Here is a 19,838-nt window from a genome sequence, read left to right on the forward strand (position 1 = left end):
AAAAAACGGAGAACTCAAGTTCAAAGGAAGTCCCCGTCAGATGTTTGAAAAGGTCACAAAAGAAACAAGGCAAATGACAATAAAACAGGTAACTCAGATAAAAAAAAATAGTACTTTACAATAAATGAGTTACAGTTAACAAGTCAATAACTTTGTTAAAGCGGTTTACTACTGTTACCTTTATTTGGTAAAACAATTATCAAAATGGAAAACAAATCATTTTTTATTTGTTACTTGGTATCAAATCCATACCTTCAAGCATAATAAAAAATATATTTCCTGTCACGTGAGGGATTCAAATTCACAGCCTCTGTGTTTAAAGGCTAGTGATATAGCAGTTAGCTATAACTGACAAATTAATACACCGGGGTTTTCGATATCTCGAAGTGTTATAAGTGGATCCACTAATTGCTAATAGGCGGCCACTCCAGTCATGCTTCAGGGATTCCCTATAAAATCAACCAAATGTTTTGCCAGGACCCCTGCCCCACCCTAAATCCGCCTCTACCAAAAATCATTATCACAATGTATTTCCTTTTAAGTATAAATTATGTACAGGACGTACGATTTATAGATTAAGTTTCAAATATAATAATATAATTATATGTCTCAATATGTGGTTTAATTCAATTTTGAAAATTGATATCATTGCAGCTTTTTTCAACAGTCAAGAAAACCACAAAATTCGCCATGTGAAATTTAAAAAAACCCAAAATAAAACAACTTTGAACGGCTAAATTATTTTATATTTCTTCATATGTAACGTTTATATTGTATGAGGTCAAACACGCAAAGCAATGCATGTGGTTTGTAAATTTGATTAATGCTTTTTGTGTTTTTTGTTAAATATTTGTTTGTTTTGAGATTGTGACACATTGATTACTGCTGTACCTATATTTTACCTATATATGTCTGCTTTGTTTGTTTTGTTGTTTTGTTGTCCATCCGTTTGCTGTGTTTTATCATTTGATTTTGCCATTTGATGACGGACTTTCCATTTTTAATTTTCTCCGAGTTTAGTATTTTTGTGATTTTATTTTTTAACTCACCAAAAGACAGTAATTGTACTTAATCAATATTATAAATCGGACCGCATACCCGGAATACAATATAAATAAGTAATTTGAATACACACTTTTGTCACAGTCTTATACACAATGTGTCATCTTTGTCACAATATTAACAGTTCACACATGTGACAACACTAACGTAATTAAATTGTATAATGACAATAATAGTCCACACTCCCCCTCAACAAAATGACGTATGATATCTATATCAAAGATGTATATACCATCCATATAAATAATGGAAAACAACATACAATAAACAAGCCTTAAAAGCATGTACATATCACAAAGTGAAGTTGAATAGCAACACATTATATTGTATGTATGTTGATTTAGACAAGTAATATAATGATGAAATAGGTTTTTTACACTTGTAAAGGATTACTATTCAGGTAACATCTGCGAGGCATTGATTTTTAGTCATCTCTTTTACTGGCTTAATAATTTTCTTCGTTTTCTTGTAAATAAAGGATAATTTAACATTTCATTTAATTTAGGTAAGTTTTTATATTAATTGAGGTTATATAATTAAATAGTTGTAATCGTAATATAATTGATAAATTAAAAATACTATGTTTTCACTGAAATAAATATTTATATACTACCCAGGACTTTTTCATATGTGTTATAAATATCATCTCGGGCGTGGTGTAAAATAAATAGTTAACTTGTATGTGTTGTAATACAAATTTTGCTACATTATTTACGGAATCCTTTTTCTTTGCTTGTTTTAAAAAAAATAAGTTCATTGTATTTTAATAATAAGTTATCAATTAAAACATTTTCATAGAATGATATCAATTGATATTTTAGAGGAATATAGGTATTGTTATTTCTAAAACACATATTCTTTCAATAATAAACACACATAAGACTAACAGACAAAAGCAGTGCACAAAAACAACATCGAATATAAAGACTGGGCAACACGAAACTCATCAAAAGCTGCATGGGTTGGTTGCAGGTGGCACGTGTGATTTCCTAGTCCATAATGATAAACTTGTTGATTTTTTGTTGTTGTTGTTGGTTGTGTTGGTGGTGTTGGTGGTGTTTTTTGTTGGTGTTGGTGGTGTTTTTTGTTGTTGTTGTTGTTTTTTTTCGTTTTTTCGTTGTTGTTTTTTTTTGGGGGGGATGGGGGGGGGGGGTGGTATTAACACTGATTGAAGTTTGCTGACAGTTTTGTTCAACGGATTAAAAGTTTAACGAACCACTTGGGAATCCAGATTGGTTCTATTCTATAAACACTACACTGTATATGAATTCAGTAAGGTCAATACAGGTTATAACTGTATGACGCCATTAACAAGTCGACGGAAGCTTTCGTAATGATGGACTGTTTGTAGATTGTGTCTTCATGATCATGTATGCTGTTAAAAGGCTTAAAATTATCTGGATACCTATTATAACTTTCAAGGTTATAGCAAAAACGCATAAAACACATCATCTCTTGCTCATCATTTTTCCTGACTTTAGTTTCTCTGGTTTAGCTTACACACTTAAAGGAAAATTTGACATTAAGGGGTAACAACTCCTATAAGAAAACGTATGACAGCTTTTGACCTAAATGAAGAAAAAAAAGGTGAAATGTGTTCCATAAGGACAATAACTTTTATAACATTTTGTTTGAGAGTTAAAACGAAGATAAAAAAAGGTAGACCTTTTTACATTCTGTATATGTCTGCCCCGTGTGATTTTCTGTATTTAATGTTGAAGTTTGGTTGAATTTGACTAAGTAGTTTCAAAGGAGAAGATTGTTGTAAACGTTAACGGACGACGACACCGACGAACACCGGACGTCAAGAGATGAGAAAAGCTCACTGAGCCTATTGGGCCAGGTGAGCTAAAATCTTAATTGTAATAAGTAAAATAAAAAATTTGACAAAGGCCTGAAATCATGCTGAAATGATGAAAAGTTAAGGTTAAGATCATGTAACAACTTGTATTACAAAGGACCCCAGGATGACAAAAAAAGAGAAATATGAAATTAATTACTCGGTTAAAAGGTAAATTGTGCAGCAAATGTATTCTTTCTGGTATATGCCACACATTTTTAATTTCACACTTTCACACACGAGGACAATGTGGAGCACAAGCAGGCGCGGATCAAGCCATTTTGAAAATTGTCGGGTTTCCAACCCCTGAAATCCTATAAAATTTTCGTGTAATTAAAAAGAAATCTAAATAACAAAAAGTTTGAAATAAATAAAAAAGAAAAAGGGCATGGTGTTCAAACCCTTAGTACGTCATGAAACGTTCGTGTAATTTAAAAGACTGAAATAAACATAAAAATGTTAAGAATAAATCGAAGAAAAGGGGGTTTCAACTCGAGGAACACTCCTACACCCCCATCTCCGGGATCCAAAAAGGCCACAAAAACAAGACAACATTAAACCTAGATGTGGTCACAAATGCATTTATATATGGTGGGTATGGTTGAAGAGTATGTATCAAAGGCTTTTAGAGGTATCATACAAATAACCATGCCAAAAGTCAGATAGATAAAACAGACAGTGTACAAGGGAAGTGCAAATGACTGCGGTCAAAATTACGAGAAAACAAATATGAAAAAAAAAGTCTATTATTATTGATTACGAATAAATTTTTCATTGCTATTTCACGATCACACCTTAATAGTGAAATAAAGTAAGATTTTATCAATACATCGTGACTTCAAGGAGGTAAATATTAATTACTTAGCATCATAGGGAGTTCATTGACATTAAGTTGAATTAAAAGTGATCAGGAATTCGATCTATAATGATCATTAATGTGGTAGTATATATTAATATTGAAATAAGAAGATGCAGTATTATTGCCAATTAGAACACAACTCACCAGAGTCCAAAAACGACGTAGATGTTAGCAATGTTGTCACTGTACGACCTCCAACAATCAGCAAAACCCTGACTTTGGATAGGCACATAGAGAATGTGGCGTCCGGGTCAAATATGTTTGTTAACACTCCCCCCCAACCCCAACCCCCAAAAAAACAAACTCCACGAAATAGAGAAAAAAAACACAAATTATTGGTCTAAGAGTTCTATGAGTTATTTAAAGTGACTGTCTCAAGTCAGAGAGATATTTTTTACATGTAATCTTTATGGAGAAAGTATGCTATTTCTCGACTTGGAGCTACAAAAATGAAAGGGAAATAGACATATGATTGCTTTAGATTTCTTAAGGCCCGCATTTAAACCATTACCAAAGTAGAGAAACTGTTTGCCTGTTCGGGTGTAAATACGTAACCACGCCCTGAAGGATATAAATGTCACCATTGAAAAACACTGGGATTTTTTTTTAATTATTATTCTATATTGATAATCATATTCAATACGAATACTCAAATATAATTAACGGTTCTCGTCCTGAACATGCATGAAATATTTGCCACTGAACGTTAAGAAAACAGCAATAAACCAATCAATCGTTGCACATGGAATCATCAAAAGTGGTGCCACATTCACGTGAGACCAATCGTTTTGAATGCTTAAATAAAAATAATAAGAGCTTAAAATGATAAAGCAAGCAGCTAATGTAAATGCATGGAATTGTTTCATTTTTAAATTATTTCGGATTTTTTGTGCATGTGTGTGAACATGTTGTAAACAAACTCATACGAATGCTTTAATCACACAAGCGCATGCACTCTTTTCATTTTTAATTACAGTTGGCAGAAGATGTTCCGCAATTAGTAAATTCATCACGAAATAAAATAAGTTCAACAAAGACAGTAAATTATTTTTGAGAAGAAGCATTCATTCGATTCTTTTGATTAATCTATTGATCTATTGTTCTCTATTCTTTATTTTTGCCTTTTTTGTATGTATTCTATAAACCCCTTTCAGACTAACATAAATCCTTTCACAAAATATAAATTATGAAAGCAATTTGAATTTAAATTGATATTTTTTATGCAATTGATTTGAAGAAAGATAACAATTGATTCATTGTGCAACAGAGTATTCGTTTATTTGTTTACGTGCATGTTTTGTTGTCTATAAATGTCATAACAACCAAACTTTAATAACAAAATAAAAATTTTCAAAACATGTCGACATTCATTCAAAATATTTTTATGAAAACTTTGCGACAGATGGCTGTAATTCGCGTGTTAGAAATCAATATTATTGAGGGGGTAAAAGGTTTCGTGCAACGTGTTTTGCAAATTTTATTTCACGTGCAGCCGTGAAAAGGTTCGTTATTCGCCGTGGTTCGTGAAATCGGTAAAATTTAAAGATCAACACACACGAAATTTTGTATTGTTCGTTTGTAGTGAAATGTCAACTTTATTTTAATTTAAGCGTTCTTCCGTGTAGATACCCCTTTACGACCCTCATTATTGTTCAAAGTAACCACGTAATTATTCATACGCCCCTTTTAAATCAATGAGAAATTATAAGATCCATTATAAACGTTGTTGGGTTACAATGTAAGAATTTCAATTTTTGTAACACCTCATCCGACTGTGACGTGTGATGAGTTTGTGCGTTACATGTATATGTATCAGCTTGTAGCTAAATGTCAATTACATGCATCGGATTTCATATTGATATGTGTAAATTTATGTGTTAGTCTAGAATCGATTCGGCGATGACAAGAATTACAAAACTTAATGATGAATATCATCATATCCCCCCCCCCCTGAAAAAAAATTCAAATAAATAAAATTATTATTCCTTTGGATAGTACAACATTACATTGTTAATTGTTCCAGTTTGACATATTAGACCATAATTCTCATAATACATTTATTTAACAGTTAAAGCATGTCTTCAATATGAATGAACTATTTGCCCCTGGACTAGTGAATCAACACCAAATGCGTTAACCAAGTAAGGAGTGATTGCATGTACCAAATAAAGAACATATTAAACTTTATTGGTTTACTTTTACACATGATCATGCGGACTTGGATGGAGAGTTGTCTCCTTGACACTCATACCACATCTTTTTACATCTATATATTTGATACTTGTCTTCGATCAACCCCGGACTCGGACCCCTCCTAAACTGAGTTTTACTATGTGTATTGCTGTGTGTTTCTTTATTCGAGATTGATTCGATGTATACAGGGGGAGGGTTGATATCGTACAAAACATATTTACCCCCAACGATTTGTTGTGCCTGTCCCATATCAGGAGCCTCTGGTTTTTTAAAGTCTCTTATGCTTTATATTTTAATTCATTTATTCATTTTGGAGTTTAGTCTGAAGTCCCTTTTTCACTGAACTAGTACACATTTTTATTTAAGGGCCAGGTGAGGCCCCTCCTCGGGTGCGGAATTTTCTCGCTGTGTTGAAGACCCATTGGTGGCATTCGGCTGTTGTCTTGTCTTTGGTCGGGTTATTGTCTCTTTGATATATTCCTCATTTGTATTCTTAATTTTAACCATTAAAGATCGCTAAATGGGAAACATGTACACATATATCCTTTTATTCCTGAATTCAATTTAAATAGGCTCTGTTTCTTTCGATTTTCCTTATTTGGTTCCACATTGAATTCATCATCAAAATCATAATATGAAATTCTGAAGTTCCGAATTATTTTGTAGGTTTAGTTTCTGTGTGCTGTCTATTCTAGTTCCATAATGACTTTAGAGGAAGGTGGTCGGAGAACATGCATCAAAGTTACAATTATATTGGTCAACATACCAGTAGCGGTAAGTGAACAATTATCAGATCATCCCGGTCATTATACCTGTAGCGGTAAGTGAGTTATTATAACATATCATCCCGGTCACATACCAGTAGCGGTAAGTGAACAATTATCGTATCATCCCGGTCAACATACCAGTAGTAGCGATAAGACACTATTATAATATCATACCGGTCAACATACCAGTTGTGGTCAGTGAATTATAGCTATTATAATACAATCCCGGTTAACATACCAGTAGCAATAATCAACTATCAAATCATAAGGGTCAACATATACGTAGTGGTAAGTGAACAATAATTATTACATATTTGTTTTTCGTTCATTTTTTTACATAAATAAGGCCGTTAGTTTTCTCGTTTGAATTGTTTTACATTGTCTTATCGGGGCCTTTTAAAGCTGACTATGCGGTATGTGCTTTGTTCATTATTGAAGGCCATAGGTTTACCTATAGTTGTTAATGTTTGTGTCATTTTGGTCTTTTGTTGATAGTTGTCTGAGTCACTCTCATTGGCAATAATTCCACGTCTTCTTTTTTATATGGTCAATATTTATGTATTTTGTTCAATCATTGACGTGTTCCGATCATTTGACAACCTCTGACTATCGATGATCCTGACTTTGAAGAGGCACATAACTATACTGCATATCTATTTAAACTATAGTGTTTAAAATGCTATTTGCGACCCCCACCCTCATGGATTTTACCAACCCTCTATGTGGATGCAGATGTGGTATATTATATGATAATGAGACAACTCTCCACCAGAGACCATGCAAATGCATAACAGTTAACCACTTCATGATCAGTTCACTATTAGTCTACTTATATTTGAAAAGTCAGTAGCAAACCATATAACTTATATTATCCAATTTTTGGTGATCATATGAAAGAATTTAGTTAGGCGAGAGTGGGGCGCTCCATTTTTTTCTAATCTGATTTCAGACTCCAGTTCCATTATCATATGGTCTATAAACGCAAAATAAACTTTGAATGAGACTTTCCAATACTGTTATGGCGTGTTTGCAGGATGATTGGCTCTGGTAGTCCGTCGAACACATCGCCGTGGCATAATTTTAACGATATCGAAGGGTTTAAAGCTAACGCAGATTGGTATATCTCATTCCAAACAGATAAACCGTACTCTGTAAAATGTGCTCCGAAACTACATGTATTAGACTGAGTATAACAAATTCAAATCTTGTAAAAGATACAAGTTACAGTGTCCGATTTTTTCATGCATGATCTCCAATAAAACTTCTATTTTGAAACCAAATGCCGTTATTTAATGACATTTCATCAATCAAAAAAGTGACAACATATGTGTTTCCTTTCAAATTTGATTTATAAATTTTTTATTTTGCAATATTTTTTTTGCATGTCGAACCGATGTGCACGCAACTGCGTGTTGGCGTATAGGGAGCTACGCGCCTGATTTGTTTTCCTGTATTGTTAGTCTGTCATCAAAACCTCTTTTTCAATAAAATACATTACAAGCATATTTGAAATATTTACGTTCAACATATTGTATTTCTATGTACACTGAAATAAAAAAACATATTAACCTTGGATTACATATGTCTATTAATTCGTCCTGCAGTCATCTTTGTTATGGACGTCAGCCAAACAAATACAGTGGTCAGAGTCATGATTTTTATCTACAGATTACATGTTATTATTCAAAATTTTAGATTTTAATTTTTTTTTATAAATTAACTATATAAATACAAAACATCAGTATTGGATATTGTATTCAAGTTATTTTTTTAAAAGCCCCCCCCCCCCCCTTTTTAACGTGGAATTGTATTGATGGAGGATAAATGCGTGTTACTACTTAATTAATTCATCAAAACCAAGATCGTTATTTATTTAATTTTTTTTATTAAGTCTTACATTGCACGAATATTTACAATGTTTCAGAAAGAAAGGATCGAAATTCAGTTGTTATTTTTACTGTCTTGATCCATGATGTGTCACGAAATTAATGTAGTAATAAAATCCTACATTCGTATCTTCTGTACATGTATATTACTAATGACACTTCAAACTTACTAAAGCGAATTTTAGAAAGAAATTAAAAACTAAGACCTTAGATATATTGTGTTTTAAAGCTCTTGGTGTTAGTAAAAACATGAAACAATATAAAACTAAGCAGATGTGGTATGATTGCCAATGAAATAACTCTCCATCAGAGATCAAATGCATACTGTTGGTTCATTTTTTTTTCGTGGGTACCAATTTTCATGGATTGAGGAACATTTTCATTTTCGTGGATATTTGATTCCCCGGTTTTCCCAAAGTCTGCAACCATTTTTATATAGTGTTTGTAATTCGTTGGGCATTGAAATTCGTGGTTCCAAATTCCCGTTGAAATACGCGAAAATTAATATCCAACGAATAATAATGAATCCACAGTATAGAATGTAACTTCAGGTCACCGTAAGTCTAACTTGCATTTGAAAAGTCATATTTATAATGCAGCTTTTTTCCGTTTTCAGCTGTTTGGTCTTGTTGCAGCCGGACTTGGGATATGGATAGCTATGGATGACCCTAGCTTCATGCATTTTACACATCTGGATGAAATAGAACTGTTTGATACCTCCTATGTAAAGACTGGGTCATACATCATCGTTGCTGGTGGTTTTGGTGTAGCATTATTCGGTATACTGGGCATCGTAGCTGCAGCAACAGAGAGTATGATACTATTAGCTGCTGTACGTATTGTTAAATAAAGTAGGAAAATGTGGACTATTGTAAGGGACGACATAAAAAAAAATAATTAAAGGATAGATAAAAACTCAATTGAAATAGTTTGGGGTGGGGTGGAAGGGGTCAACACTGCTTCAAGTTTTGTTTAATTGATATCGATTGTATATATATATCCTTAACCTATAGCTGTACAATGTAACCTATGGAAGTGCAACCCGAGTATAAATCCCGATAACCGAAAATTATACCATAGCTATCCATGGTATAATTTTCACAATTATACCATGGTTTTGTTGTATAACGAATTCAAAAGAAAAATTATCGAGACCTGGCCGCGGCTGCCTCAATTTTTTGATAGAAACAACAAAGTTAGTGCGGGGCCACTAAGCTAAACTGCCCGCTTTGCACCAGCTGAAATAAATGATTGCTTTGGGTGGGAATCGAACCCACATACACCAGCTCTGTTGTCCTATATTTTAAATGAACCAAGATTCGCTCCCAGAACAAACAAAAAAGGTTTAAAAATATGTTGATTTTCGGTCATTAAATGGCAAACTTTTTATAGGCTCCACAGTACAGCTACATTTACATGAATCACATCTAACCGTTTGTTTGGCAAGGCGGATTAGTTTTTGGGGGATGGAGGTGACAGGAAGCACGCCTCTTTTGAAGAACTTTAAATATTGTAAACAAATAACCTGTTAATTAGTTATTTCAAATGTTGGCTTGCTTTACCCCCACCCCACTTTAAAAGTGTTTGATCCACGTCCGGTTTATCAAACACTGCTGACATCTAGACTTTTAATGAGGCTACTCTATGTTGACCATTAAAATTAGATAGCGTTTGTCAAGTTACTCTAAACGGGAATTTATATATGTTAGATATACTTCCCAGCTCTAAATGAGCGATTTCTTTTTGTTTTAATTATATCGTCGCATATCAATGAATTTAATCGGGAACATTTTGAAATCCCATTTAATTAATGTACGCCATGGGCAAGGGTGGATAGCACCTTTATCGGGACTTCGTGATCGGGTGTTTTTAAGCTCGGGATTGCGGGATCGACTCTTTCGGATTCCGGGAATTTTATTTTTTTCTTCCGATTTTCCTGTTTTAAAGCCCGGCATTTCGGGATTTCGTGTTTTAAGCCAGATATTGCGGGGTCAGGACCCCTCCTTCCCTACCTCATGGACTTCTGATTTAAAGTTAAAAGTGTAATAATTCATACAAACTCTCAGACAGATTCTTGTGAAATTAATTTCCTAAAAATCATTAGTTCATATAAAAAAATTAAAACATTTCGAGCATTTTGAAAACAAATAATAAAATTTAGAAAACCTACCCTTTGCAGTTCAATTGTACGTAAGTTTGGGATTGCAGCAATCTTCTAAAATATCAGAAATCTGTACTAGAAGTTTCTTGTGTCCAAAACATCTTTAACATTTTTTTCATCACCAATGTAAAGATGCATCCATCGCTGTCGAAAAATCTTTTTAAACTGAATACCCGCTGTTTCTGAAGCCCGTGCTAGTTTTAAAAAGTAGGCGGAGCCTTAAGTGTAAGGTCCGAAAAGGGTTATTTTACAGATTCTTATTAAAGTTATATCGATGTCAACAAACAAAAATATATGAAATACAAAATTTTTAACAGTGAAAGATGCAATAGGTTAAAACAGATATTTCATATTTTTGGAAAGTTTTGTGGTGTTTCGTAAATTATACCATAGTTTTTGTTGAAACCCCTCGGCAACCTCACTCGACTTCGTCTCGTGAGGTGAATGCCGGGGGTTTCAACAAAAGCTATGGTATAATTTACAAAACACCACAAAACTGTCCAAAAGATATGAAATATCTATAACTTATTGGTCAATATTTTTTTTCCCAAATTAAGTTAAGAGGGGATAGAAGGGTCAGTGAAAAATTAAATGAATTAAGTTCTTTTTCATCCTACTTTGAACTTTTGATGTCGTACCTAATATGACTAATAAGGAACCCTAGAGACATTTGAATGTCTACGCTACAAATCCAGATTAATTTATTTCTTAGCCAAAGTCGCCTGGTACTTTGAGGTAGCTTTATTCTTGAAATTTTGTTTTATTTACTTATCGATAAGTTCGAAACTTATTTTCCATAAAACAAACGTCCTTATTAAACCATTTGCAAAAATAGTCTTAAGTTTTAGGGATATTTTGTAATATCAAAATGGTGTTTCACTTTTTGTTTCAGTATACAATGTTAATTGCGTTAGCGATGGCTGTTGAAGTAGCGGCAACAGTATTGGGAGTTGTTTTCAAACATACGGTAATATTATTGTGTTAAATTTGTTATGTAGTAATCGCTTTTTTCTATAAATTATTTCGATTTTATCATTCCATCACAAAACAGATTATTCGAATGCACCATACAATGCGTTTGGTTTTTGTAAAAATTGTTCTGTTGTGTATCTAATTCACTATAATCCATAAAAGAAGTAATTGTGTTCAAACGTCTATTTGTGTGTTTGAAATATTTTTTTCTCACATTTTCATTGAGGAATGAAACAATTAAATTATCTGATGCCATAATTATTTAAAGGAGCCCGGGGACGAAATATACCAGAGGGACAGTCAAACTCATTGAGTGAAAATAAACTGACAACGCCATGGCTGAAAACAAAAAGACAAACAGGCAAATAATAGTACACATGACACAACATAGAAAACATAACTAGAGACTTAGCACCACCAACCACACTAAAAACTAAAAACATGTGCTCCGGAAGGCTAAACAGAGCCTGCTTCACATGAGATATCCGGTGTAGACTTTGATTGTAGTGATTTTAAATTTTTTTTACATCGGAATTTTTTTTTACATGAATTTCATAAAATTGAGAGTGGAAATGGGGAATATGTTAAAGAGACAACAACCCAACCATAAAGCTGATAACAGCCGATGGCCACATATGGGTCTTCAGTGCAGATAGAAACTCCCGCACACGGAGGCGTCCTTCAGTGGCCCCTAAACAAATTTTTATGTAGGTAATACATTTCTATTGCCCCTTTAATATCATCATGATTATATTGTTGGGTTCTTAAAACACGATCCCAATTGCTTTTTGTTCGTGAATAATTGATCTAATTGACGTGATATTTTAGGTGGAAAATACTATGGAGAAGGCAATAGGGAGAAGTATAACAGAAGAATTTGAAGGGATAGCAGATAGCGAGAATGCATTTACCATACATTTTAATGCAGTACAGCAAAAAGTGAGTAATAAAAATGGGTAAAAAATTTACAGCCGATTGCATTGAGTGTGTAGGTAATGGTGATATATTTAATCAGCTTGCTTGCTAGCTGAACCGTTAAGTCATTATCAGATAAGGTATACTACCCTCTTTTCGAAGTAGCCTAGTCCTCCACACAGAAAGATCAGTTATCTGTCGGACTATACAGCTACTTTTGCATAGGTACTATTTCTGTACTAAAAAATTGTAGTACTGGAAATCTACTTTTAATATTCAGTACTATTTTGTTACTCTAAAATTATAGTAATATTTAGGTACCTGTATTTTGCAGTACTTTATTTGTACTTGAAATTTATGTACTACAGATGTTTGGTTACTATTTTTACATTTTCAGCATTTTGAAAGTTTTTCTATTTCAAATTTCTTAAAGTTATGATTTTCAAACATGGAATATTGTATTATTTCTGTACCAAAATATTTAGTACAAAACAAGTACTGTAAAATACAAGAACCTAAATATAACAATATTTTTAAAGTAAAGAAATAGTACTAAATATTAAAAGTAAATTTCCAGTACTGCATTTTTTTAGTACAGAAATAGTACCTATGCAAAAGTAGTTTGTAGTCTATTTATATAGGAGGATAGTTTACACAACCTAATAATGACTTCACGGTTCAGCTAGCAAGCAAGCTAACCAAAGATATAACCTTTACCTACACACTCAATGCAATCGGCTGTAACGCAGTACAACACAAAGTAAGTTATATACTAGGTTACAGAAAACCTGAAACTTCAACCATGTTCATAAATATATTGAAAGGTTTTCCGCTACAGAGAATTTAAATTATGTTTCATATGAAAGAATAAAACTGCCGATTACAAACGTAATAATGATGTGGAGAGTTACATCCCGTGACCCAGGCTAAACCCTTTTAATTTAAATCAAAATGTTTCGATGTAGAACATTTGAAGCTCCTATAATATCTAGGCGGGTGCGAAACGAATAATAAACAATAATCAAATTTCACGGGAAAAGTGTTCAATTACATAATTTTTGCTTGATAAATATTTCAGTTGGAGTGCTGTGGTTTTAATAATTCGGCCGATTTCTCTAAGGCTACTAAATGGAATACTACTGTCAACAACGTTACTCAACAGATCCCTCCGGCATGCTGTAAAAATATGACATTATCGGACCAATGTGTGGCAAATCCAACACCCGTCAACTCGTACACAATGGTAAATATAAGTACCTCTTTTTTCAGAAAATTGTTTGTGTATAAATTATATAAACCTTTTCAAGAATTATTGAAAGAACTAGAAGAGGCTAACAACTTACATCTATTATTTCTATTTCAGTTTGATTTTGGTATATATATTGAATAAAAGGCGTTAAAAACTTAACAAAGATACCATAGGCTTTTAATTTTGTACTATATCCGCTCGAAAGACATACTAGTGACGCTGGAATAGAAAAAAGATGGTGACTGTCTGTCATACTTGTTCTTCATTTATTGTTTTAGGCCATTTTATAATGTTCTCATACATTTTCTACCTGACACAACACTATGTGTGTTTTTTTGTCGTACAGTGTTCTATAGTTATTTACATCCCTGATAGATAGCTCAGTGTCTCATTGGCATTCATTCAACATCTCATGTACATGTATATGTATATGTATATGTATATAATTAATTTTAATGAATATTTCAAAAACGTTCAGATTTAATTATCATACTTAAATCATCGTTGAACAAGGTAAACTTTTTGATGTGTTACATATTTGTTTTTCGTTCATTTAATGTACATAAATTAGGCCACTAGTTTTCTCGTTTGAATTGTTTCACATTTGTTCTTTCGGTATTGACTTTGCTCATTGTTGAAGGCCATACTGTGACCTATAGTTTTTTTTTATTTCTGTGTCATTGGGTCTCTTGTGGAGAGTTGTCTAATCAGCAATCATACCACATCTTCCATTTTTATATCTAGTCATTTCGGGACTTGTCTAGCTAGCTGACTCTACAATATATTGTTTGTTGTGCCCTATAATTGTTAACATATCCGAGGACGATAGATAGTTGTCTCATTGGCATTCGTTCGACGTCTCATATCTATCATGTCTATACATTGTAATTCTATTATAATGAATATTTACGAAATGTTCAAGTTAACATGATATGTGAAGTATGATCGAGCAATGTAAACTTTTATTACTACAGGACTGTTTTAGCTGACTCTACAATATGTTTTTTTTGGTCAAAACATGCAGTGCTCTATTGTTTACATCTATGATATATATATATATAGTGATCTCATTGGCATTCATGCAACATCTCATGTATAATTCTATTTTAATGAATGTTTTTTAGAAATGTTTAATTTTAAATAATACTTGAAGTATGATCGAACAATGTAACATAGTCATTTAGGGAAGTTTTATAATTTGCTCTGCGGTATGGATTTTGCTCATTGTTAAGGCTGTAGTGTGACCTATGGTTGATAATGTCTTCAGCCACTTTTGTCTTTGATATTTTTATTGGTTGTTATTGTTGGGTTCTTTATATCTAATTGACGTATAACCGCTCTCTTTTTTATTGACACAGAAGGAAAAAGTACATTTATTATTAAAAGAAGTATTGATCTATTTCCCTTTGTTCTACGTATGTATCATACACCTGTGCATAATCACAACATTATTATAAGAGGATCTGGGTGGGGCCTAACAGAAAATAGAATATATAAATAGGCACACAGAATAAAGAGTTAAAAGTCAGGAATAGAATTAAAAAGGTAAAAAAGATGGAGAATGTAAAATAATGGGGTAACCGGCGTATCCAGAACCTTTTGTAAGGAGGGACCGCTGACTGGCCTAAGGAGGGCCCGTTCCAGTCACGCTTCCATACCCGTAGCCAGGGGGGTTCGGACGAACCTCCCCTTTGAGACCAAATTAGCACTGTTAAAGTCAACGTTCTGTTCAAATTGTGACTGTTAAAGTCGAGTTCATGAGTCCAAATACCCCCCCCCCCCCCTTTTGGAAATTCCTGGCTACGAGCCTGACTTCAGGGAGTCCCTATATAATCAACAACATGTTTCCCACCATGAAAGGTGCCCCCTTTTCCCCTTGATCCGCATATGTTATATAATATGGAAAAGAGACTATCAAATACGCATCACAGATAAAGAATAGAGAAAATTGAGCTAAAGATTGGAAGGAAATAAAAATGAAGGACCCCTCAACCAGACCCTCTTAAATTATTGCACACGGTACAGCTTTTAATTAATAGATTAAAAGGTGCGTATTTCATCAAATTGATTTTTAATGACTCACTGCTCAAGACATATGTTTGTAAGAGGGTGAAATGCTACTGAATGCATTATTAGTAAATTGTTAAAAGAATTATACGAAAATAAGAGGAACAAAGCAATTTTAAGAGCTATTGTTGAGTTCATTTAGATGTTTCAGAAATTATTTTAGAAATATAATTTTCCTTTTTTTTTTATAAATAGGGAATGGCTTTGAACTCTTTTATTTTGTCGTAATATTTCTGATGATTTCTCCATGGCCATGAGCTACTGATAACGTCAGAGACATAAAAAAAAAAAAGACATTCTTAAAACTTTTTTTATGTATTATTTCGCAATATGGGATATACATTTTATTTGGTCGGGTTGTTGTCTCTTTGACACATTCCCCATTTCCATTCTCAATTTTATTTGTATCAAGTGTTCTAAAAAGGTCACTACATGGGATTACAAATTATAGGCTCATTGTGTACGTCTAGTACAATGTATGTCGTATACATTTACCCATACAAATGTGTTTGTCCTGAACAATATACAAATAAGGAAATATGATGTGATTGCCATTGAGACAACTATCCTCTTCAGTTAAAATGAAATGAACAACAGTCATAGGGAACCGTACAGCTCTCGGCAATGAGAAATATCGTATAGTCGGCGCTAAAGGCTCTGACATGACAAATATGAAACAATTTCAATCGAGAAAACTACTACATTCATAACAAAACAATTCACAAAAGACACATATGATAGACACGAACTAACGATAACCACTGACCTACAGGCTCCTGATTTTAGACACGAACTAACGACAACCACTGACCTGCAGGCTCCTGATTTTAGACACGAACTAACAACCACTGACCTACAGGCTCCTGATTTTAGACACGAACTAACGACAACCACTGACCTACAGGCTCCTGATTTTAGACACGAACTAACGACAACCACTAACCTACAGGCTCCTGATTTTAGACACGAACTAACGACAACCACTGACCTACAGGCTCCTGATTTTAGACACGAACTAACGACAACCACTGACCTACAGGCTCCTGATTGTAGACAGGCACATAGTTTGCAGCTGAATATTTAACACCAATCAATCCATCATTTAGTCGATCGGTCGTTCACAAATTGTATTAGTTCTTTGGGAAATCAAGTTAAATGTAAGGTGCACACTTCCATGCAACCATCAAAAAGCGAGCACTTCCAACAAGTAAAAAGCAGAGCGAACACGTCTAGCATGCAAGAGCTGGCATGTAAAATGCAAGGTCAACACTTTCAGCAAGTAAAACGCAGAGCGAACGCTTCTAGCATGCGAGAGGTGGCATGTAAAATCAAGATCAACACTTCATATATGATTGTCAAACAGCAGATGTGATGAATCACAATAGCTATAGTCTGCTTTTGTGTATTAGAGATTTACAGAAAAAATTCGACAAAAAAGGTACAAGATAAATCACACATATGATTTTATAAAAGCATAACAGTCTATTTCTCATTTAAAAAATTTAAGTAAAGTTAACTCTGATTTGTTCTTGTTTTAGGGATGTAAAGAGGCGTTAGCAGATTTGTTTGAAAGATATTTCTCTGTTATAATTGGAGTAGCTGCTACACTTGTTTTCTGTCAGGTAATGAAGTACAAATAAACTACAGTACTAATCAGCTACTTATATACTATTAACGATCTACTAATAAATAAAATATGTATTTGTTTATATCCAGTGCATCTACATGTGTAGCAGGATCTGCTCACCTGTCCCGAGCACATGATATCACTCATCTAAAAGACAGAATAAAGATATCAAAAAGATAGTGAAACTCATAAGTCGAAGAGATTTGCTGAATAAGAACATACAATTTGCAATGAAAAAAAAGACCAAACAACAGACTACACTAACATCTACAAGTACTAGTATATCATTTCTAGTTGGTATCTTGTAAAACAAGGAAACAGCTGTATAACAACTTAGGAGACCTAAATGACTTAACGATCAACTACACCTTTTCAACTCGACTTAAATTTAAATTCTGCTAGTTTGTCTATGTACAATTTCATCAAGTATTCTTTCATCCTATATATGTGTCAAATGTATCTCATGGAATATTTGTAAATTTTATTGAAAAATCTCTTTGAATGGACGTGAAATATTTGCTGCTGTACTTTAATAGAAATGATTTTCCCATGCTGTGATTTTTAGGTGAACACAATAACATAAGATTGGAATGTTTCAAAATAAGCATTTCTAATCTAAAGCTGTCTTAAGAAGTCCAGTGGCGGATCCAGGGGGAGGGTTCTGGGAGTTGGGACCCCCCTTTTTTTTGACGATCAATGCATTTGAATGGGGACATATAGTTGGAACCCCTCCTTTTTAAAATGGCTGGATCCACCCCTGTAGTCATTTTCTAATATACTTTCATTCATTTTCTTGTTTTTAAAATCTTATGTATCCTGACCATGACATATTTGCTACTGAACATTAGACTAGCAACATTGAACAAGCAATCAAAAATGCTATTATAGCATGACTGTGTTTATCTCTTGCAATACCATCTAATTATATCAAACTTATTTTTTTTACAGTTATAGGAATAAATACAGGTTCAATTGGCTTTGGCTGTGATTATCAGTTCAATGTAGAACCCAAGGGGAAAACCCTAGATTTCTCTTTTTGTTAGAAAACATCCAAACATAATATCCACACTGATCTGTGTCCACACTTATTTCATCATACTTTTTTCTTTTTAGTTAGTTATGATGATCTTGTCTTTCCTGATGATGTGTACAAAAGTGGAGAATTCTTACAACTTCAAAGAATAACACCAACACAGAATTATGCTGAACCTTGATATTATAAATTGCAATATACTCATATTCATGCCTGTACATACATTTTTATTTAACTATTTTGATATTTTCCGATCGTTTAAAAATATTGTCAACATACTGCATGGAAATGGATTTTTGTTGAGACTTTCGTGATTTACCTTGTGTCACTGTAACAAAGGAAAACCTGATTTTTCGTAGGGTATTTTTCACACTATTTATGCTAGCCATGCAATATACATGTATTACGATGGTGGGATTTTACATCTTGCTTCATAGTTGTTGGAGAATGATCCATATACGTATGTTCAATGTGAATATATCAATAGACCTTGTGTGGTCTCATCGTTACCCATGTGATTATTCAAATGAGATCTACATATGTTGAACTGTCACTACTGATCAATAATCAACGCCTCAGCTCAAAGATGGACTTGGAATATGAAGATTGGTTGTTCCAAATCAACCAATCAGATTCTACATGGGTAATCACATGATTAATAGAGTACAGAAGGTTTAGAAAGTGATTTCATTGTTTGCAGTTAGAGGATTTACTTAAAATGTACATTGCCAACAAATATTTTTCTAAATTGAAACGTGAACCTTAATTGTAGTCATGTATATTGATAGGTCAAAGGTCATGACATGAGACTCTTTACATCAACTTAGATAGGAATATGCTCACTAAAATAATGTACAGACTAAAATACAAATTAATGATTAGTTCTCAACCAATAGACAGCGAAGCTTAACAATGGCATTTATTTTTTTCCAAAACGTTTAGTGACAATGATCCGCTAGCCAAGTTAAACTGCAATTCATATATGCAACAATGTTGTGTGGACAGGAGGTGCTCTAATTTTCGGTGCTATTAATATTTATTTGAAAGAAGATGAGATCCAGCAACCACATTATCTATTTGAGGATTTTAAAAACATTTTTATTTAATAAAAAGACATATTTTTGTTTGCTTTGACGACTTATTCTCTTAATATTACCTGGTATAAGTTTTCCAACTGAACATGATTAGTCATGAAGATTTTTGAATA

The 19,838-nt window shown here is 33.2% G+C and overlaps 1 protein-coding gene across 2 annotated transcripts; it reads left to right on the forward strand.

The window, feature by feature from the left end:
* Positions 1 to 42: 42 nt before the first annotated feature.
* Positions 43 to 19,574, forward strand: LOC134691443 (tetraspanin-1-like). 2 transcript variants are annotated; one of them, XM_063551972.1, is made up of 8 exons: positions 43 to 1,462; positions 6,621 to 6,728; positions 9,224 to 9,439; positions 11,661 to 11,735; positions 12,569 to 12,679; positions 13,734 to 13,898; positions 17,510 to 17,593; positions 18,712 to 19,574. In XM_063551972.1, the coding sequence occupies exons 2-8, from the start codon at positions 6,657 to 6,659 to the stop codon at positions 18,781 to 18,783; spliced, it is 795 nt and encodes a 264-aa protein (XP_063408042.1). In that variant the 5' UTR covers positions 43 to 1,462; positions 6,621 to 6,656; the 3' UTR covers positions 18,784 to 19,574. The 2 variants fall into 2 exon arrangements, with proteins under 2 accessions (XP_063408042.1, XP_063408041.1); XM_063551971.1 differs by having other exon boundaries at positions 45 to 1,567.
* The last annotated feature ends 264 nt before the right edge of the window (positions 19,575 to 19,838 follow it).

This window comes from Mytilus trossulus, chromosome 11 (genome assembly GCF_036588685.1).
Source record: "Mytilus trossulus isolate FHL-02 chromosome 11, PNRI_Mtr1.1.1.hap1, whole genome shotgun sequence".
In the NCBI taxonomy this organism is placed as follows: domain Eukaryota; kingdom Metazoa; phylum Mollusca; class Bivalvia; order Mytilida; family Mytilidae; genus Mytilus; species Mytilus trossulus.

Coding starts and splice junctions, on each gene's coding strand:
- LOC134691443 (XM_063551972.1), top strand. CDS start 6,657: ATGACTTTAGAGGAAGGTGGTCGGAGAACATGCATCAAAGTTACAATT. Junction 9,440..11,660: donor GTATGATACTATTAGCTGCT/GTACGTATTGTT, acceptor TTTTTGTTTCAG/TATACAATGTTAATTGCGTT. Junction 12,680..13,733: donor TTAATGCAGTACAGCAAAAA/GTGAGTAATAAA, acceptor TAAATATTTCAG/TTGGAGTGCTGTGGTTTTAA.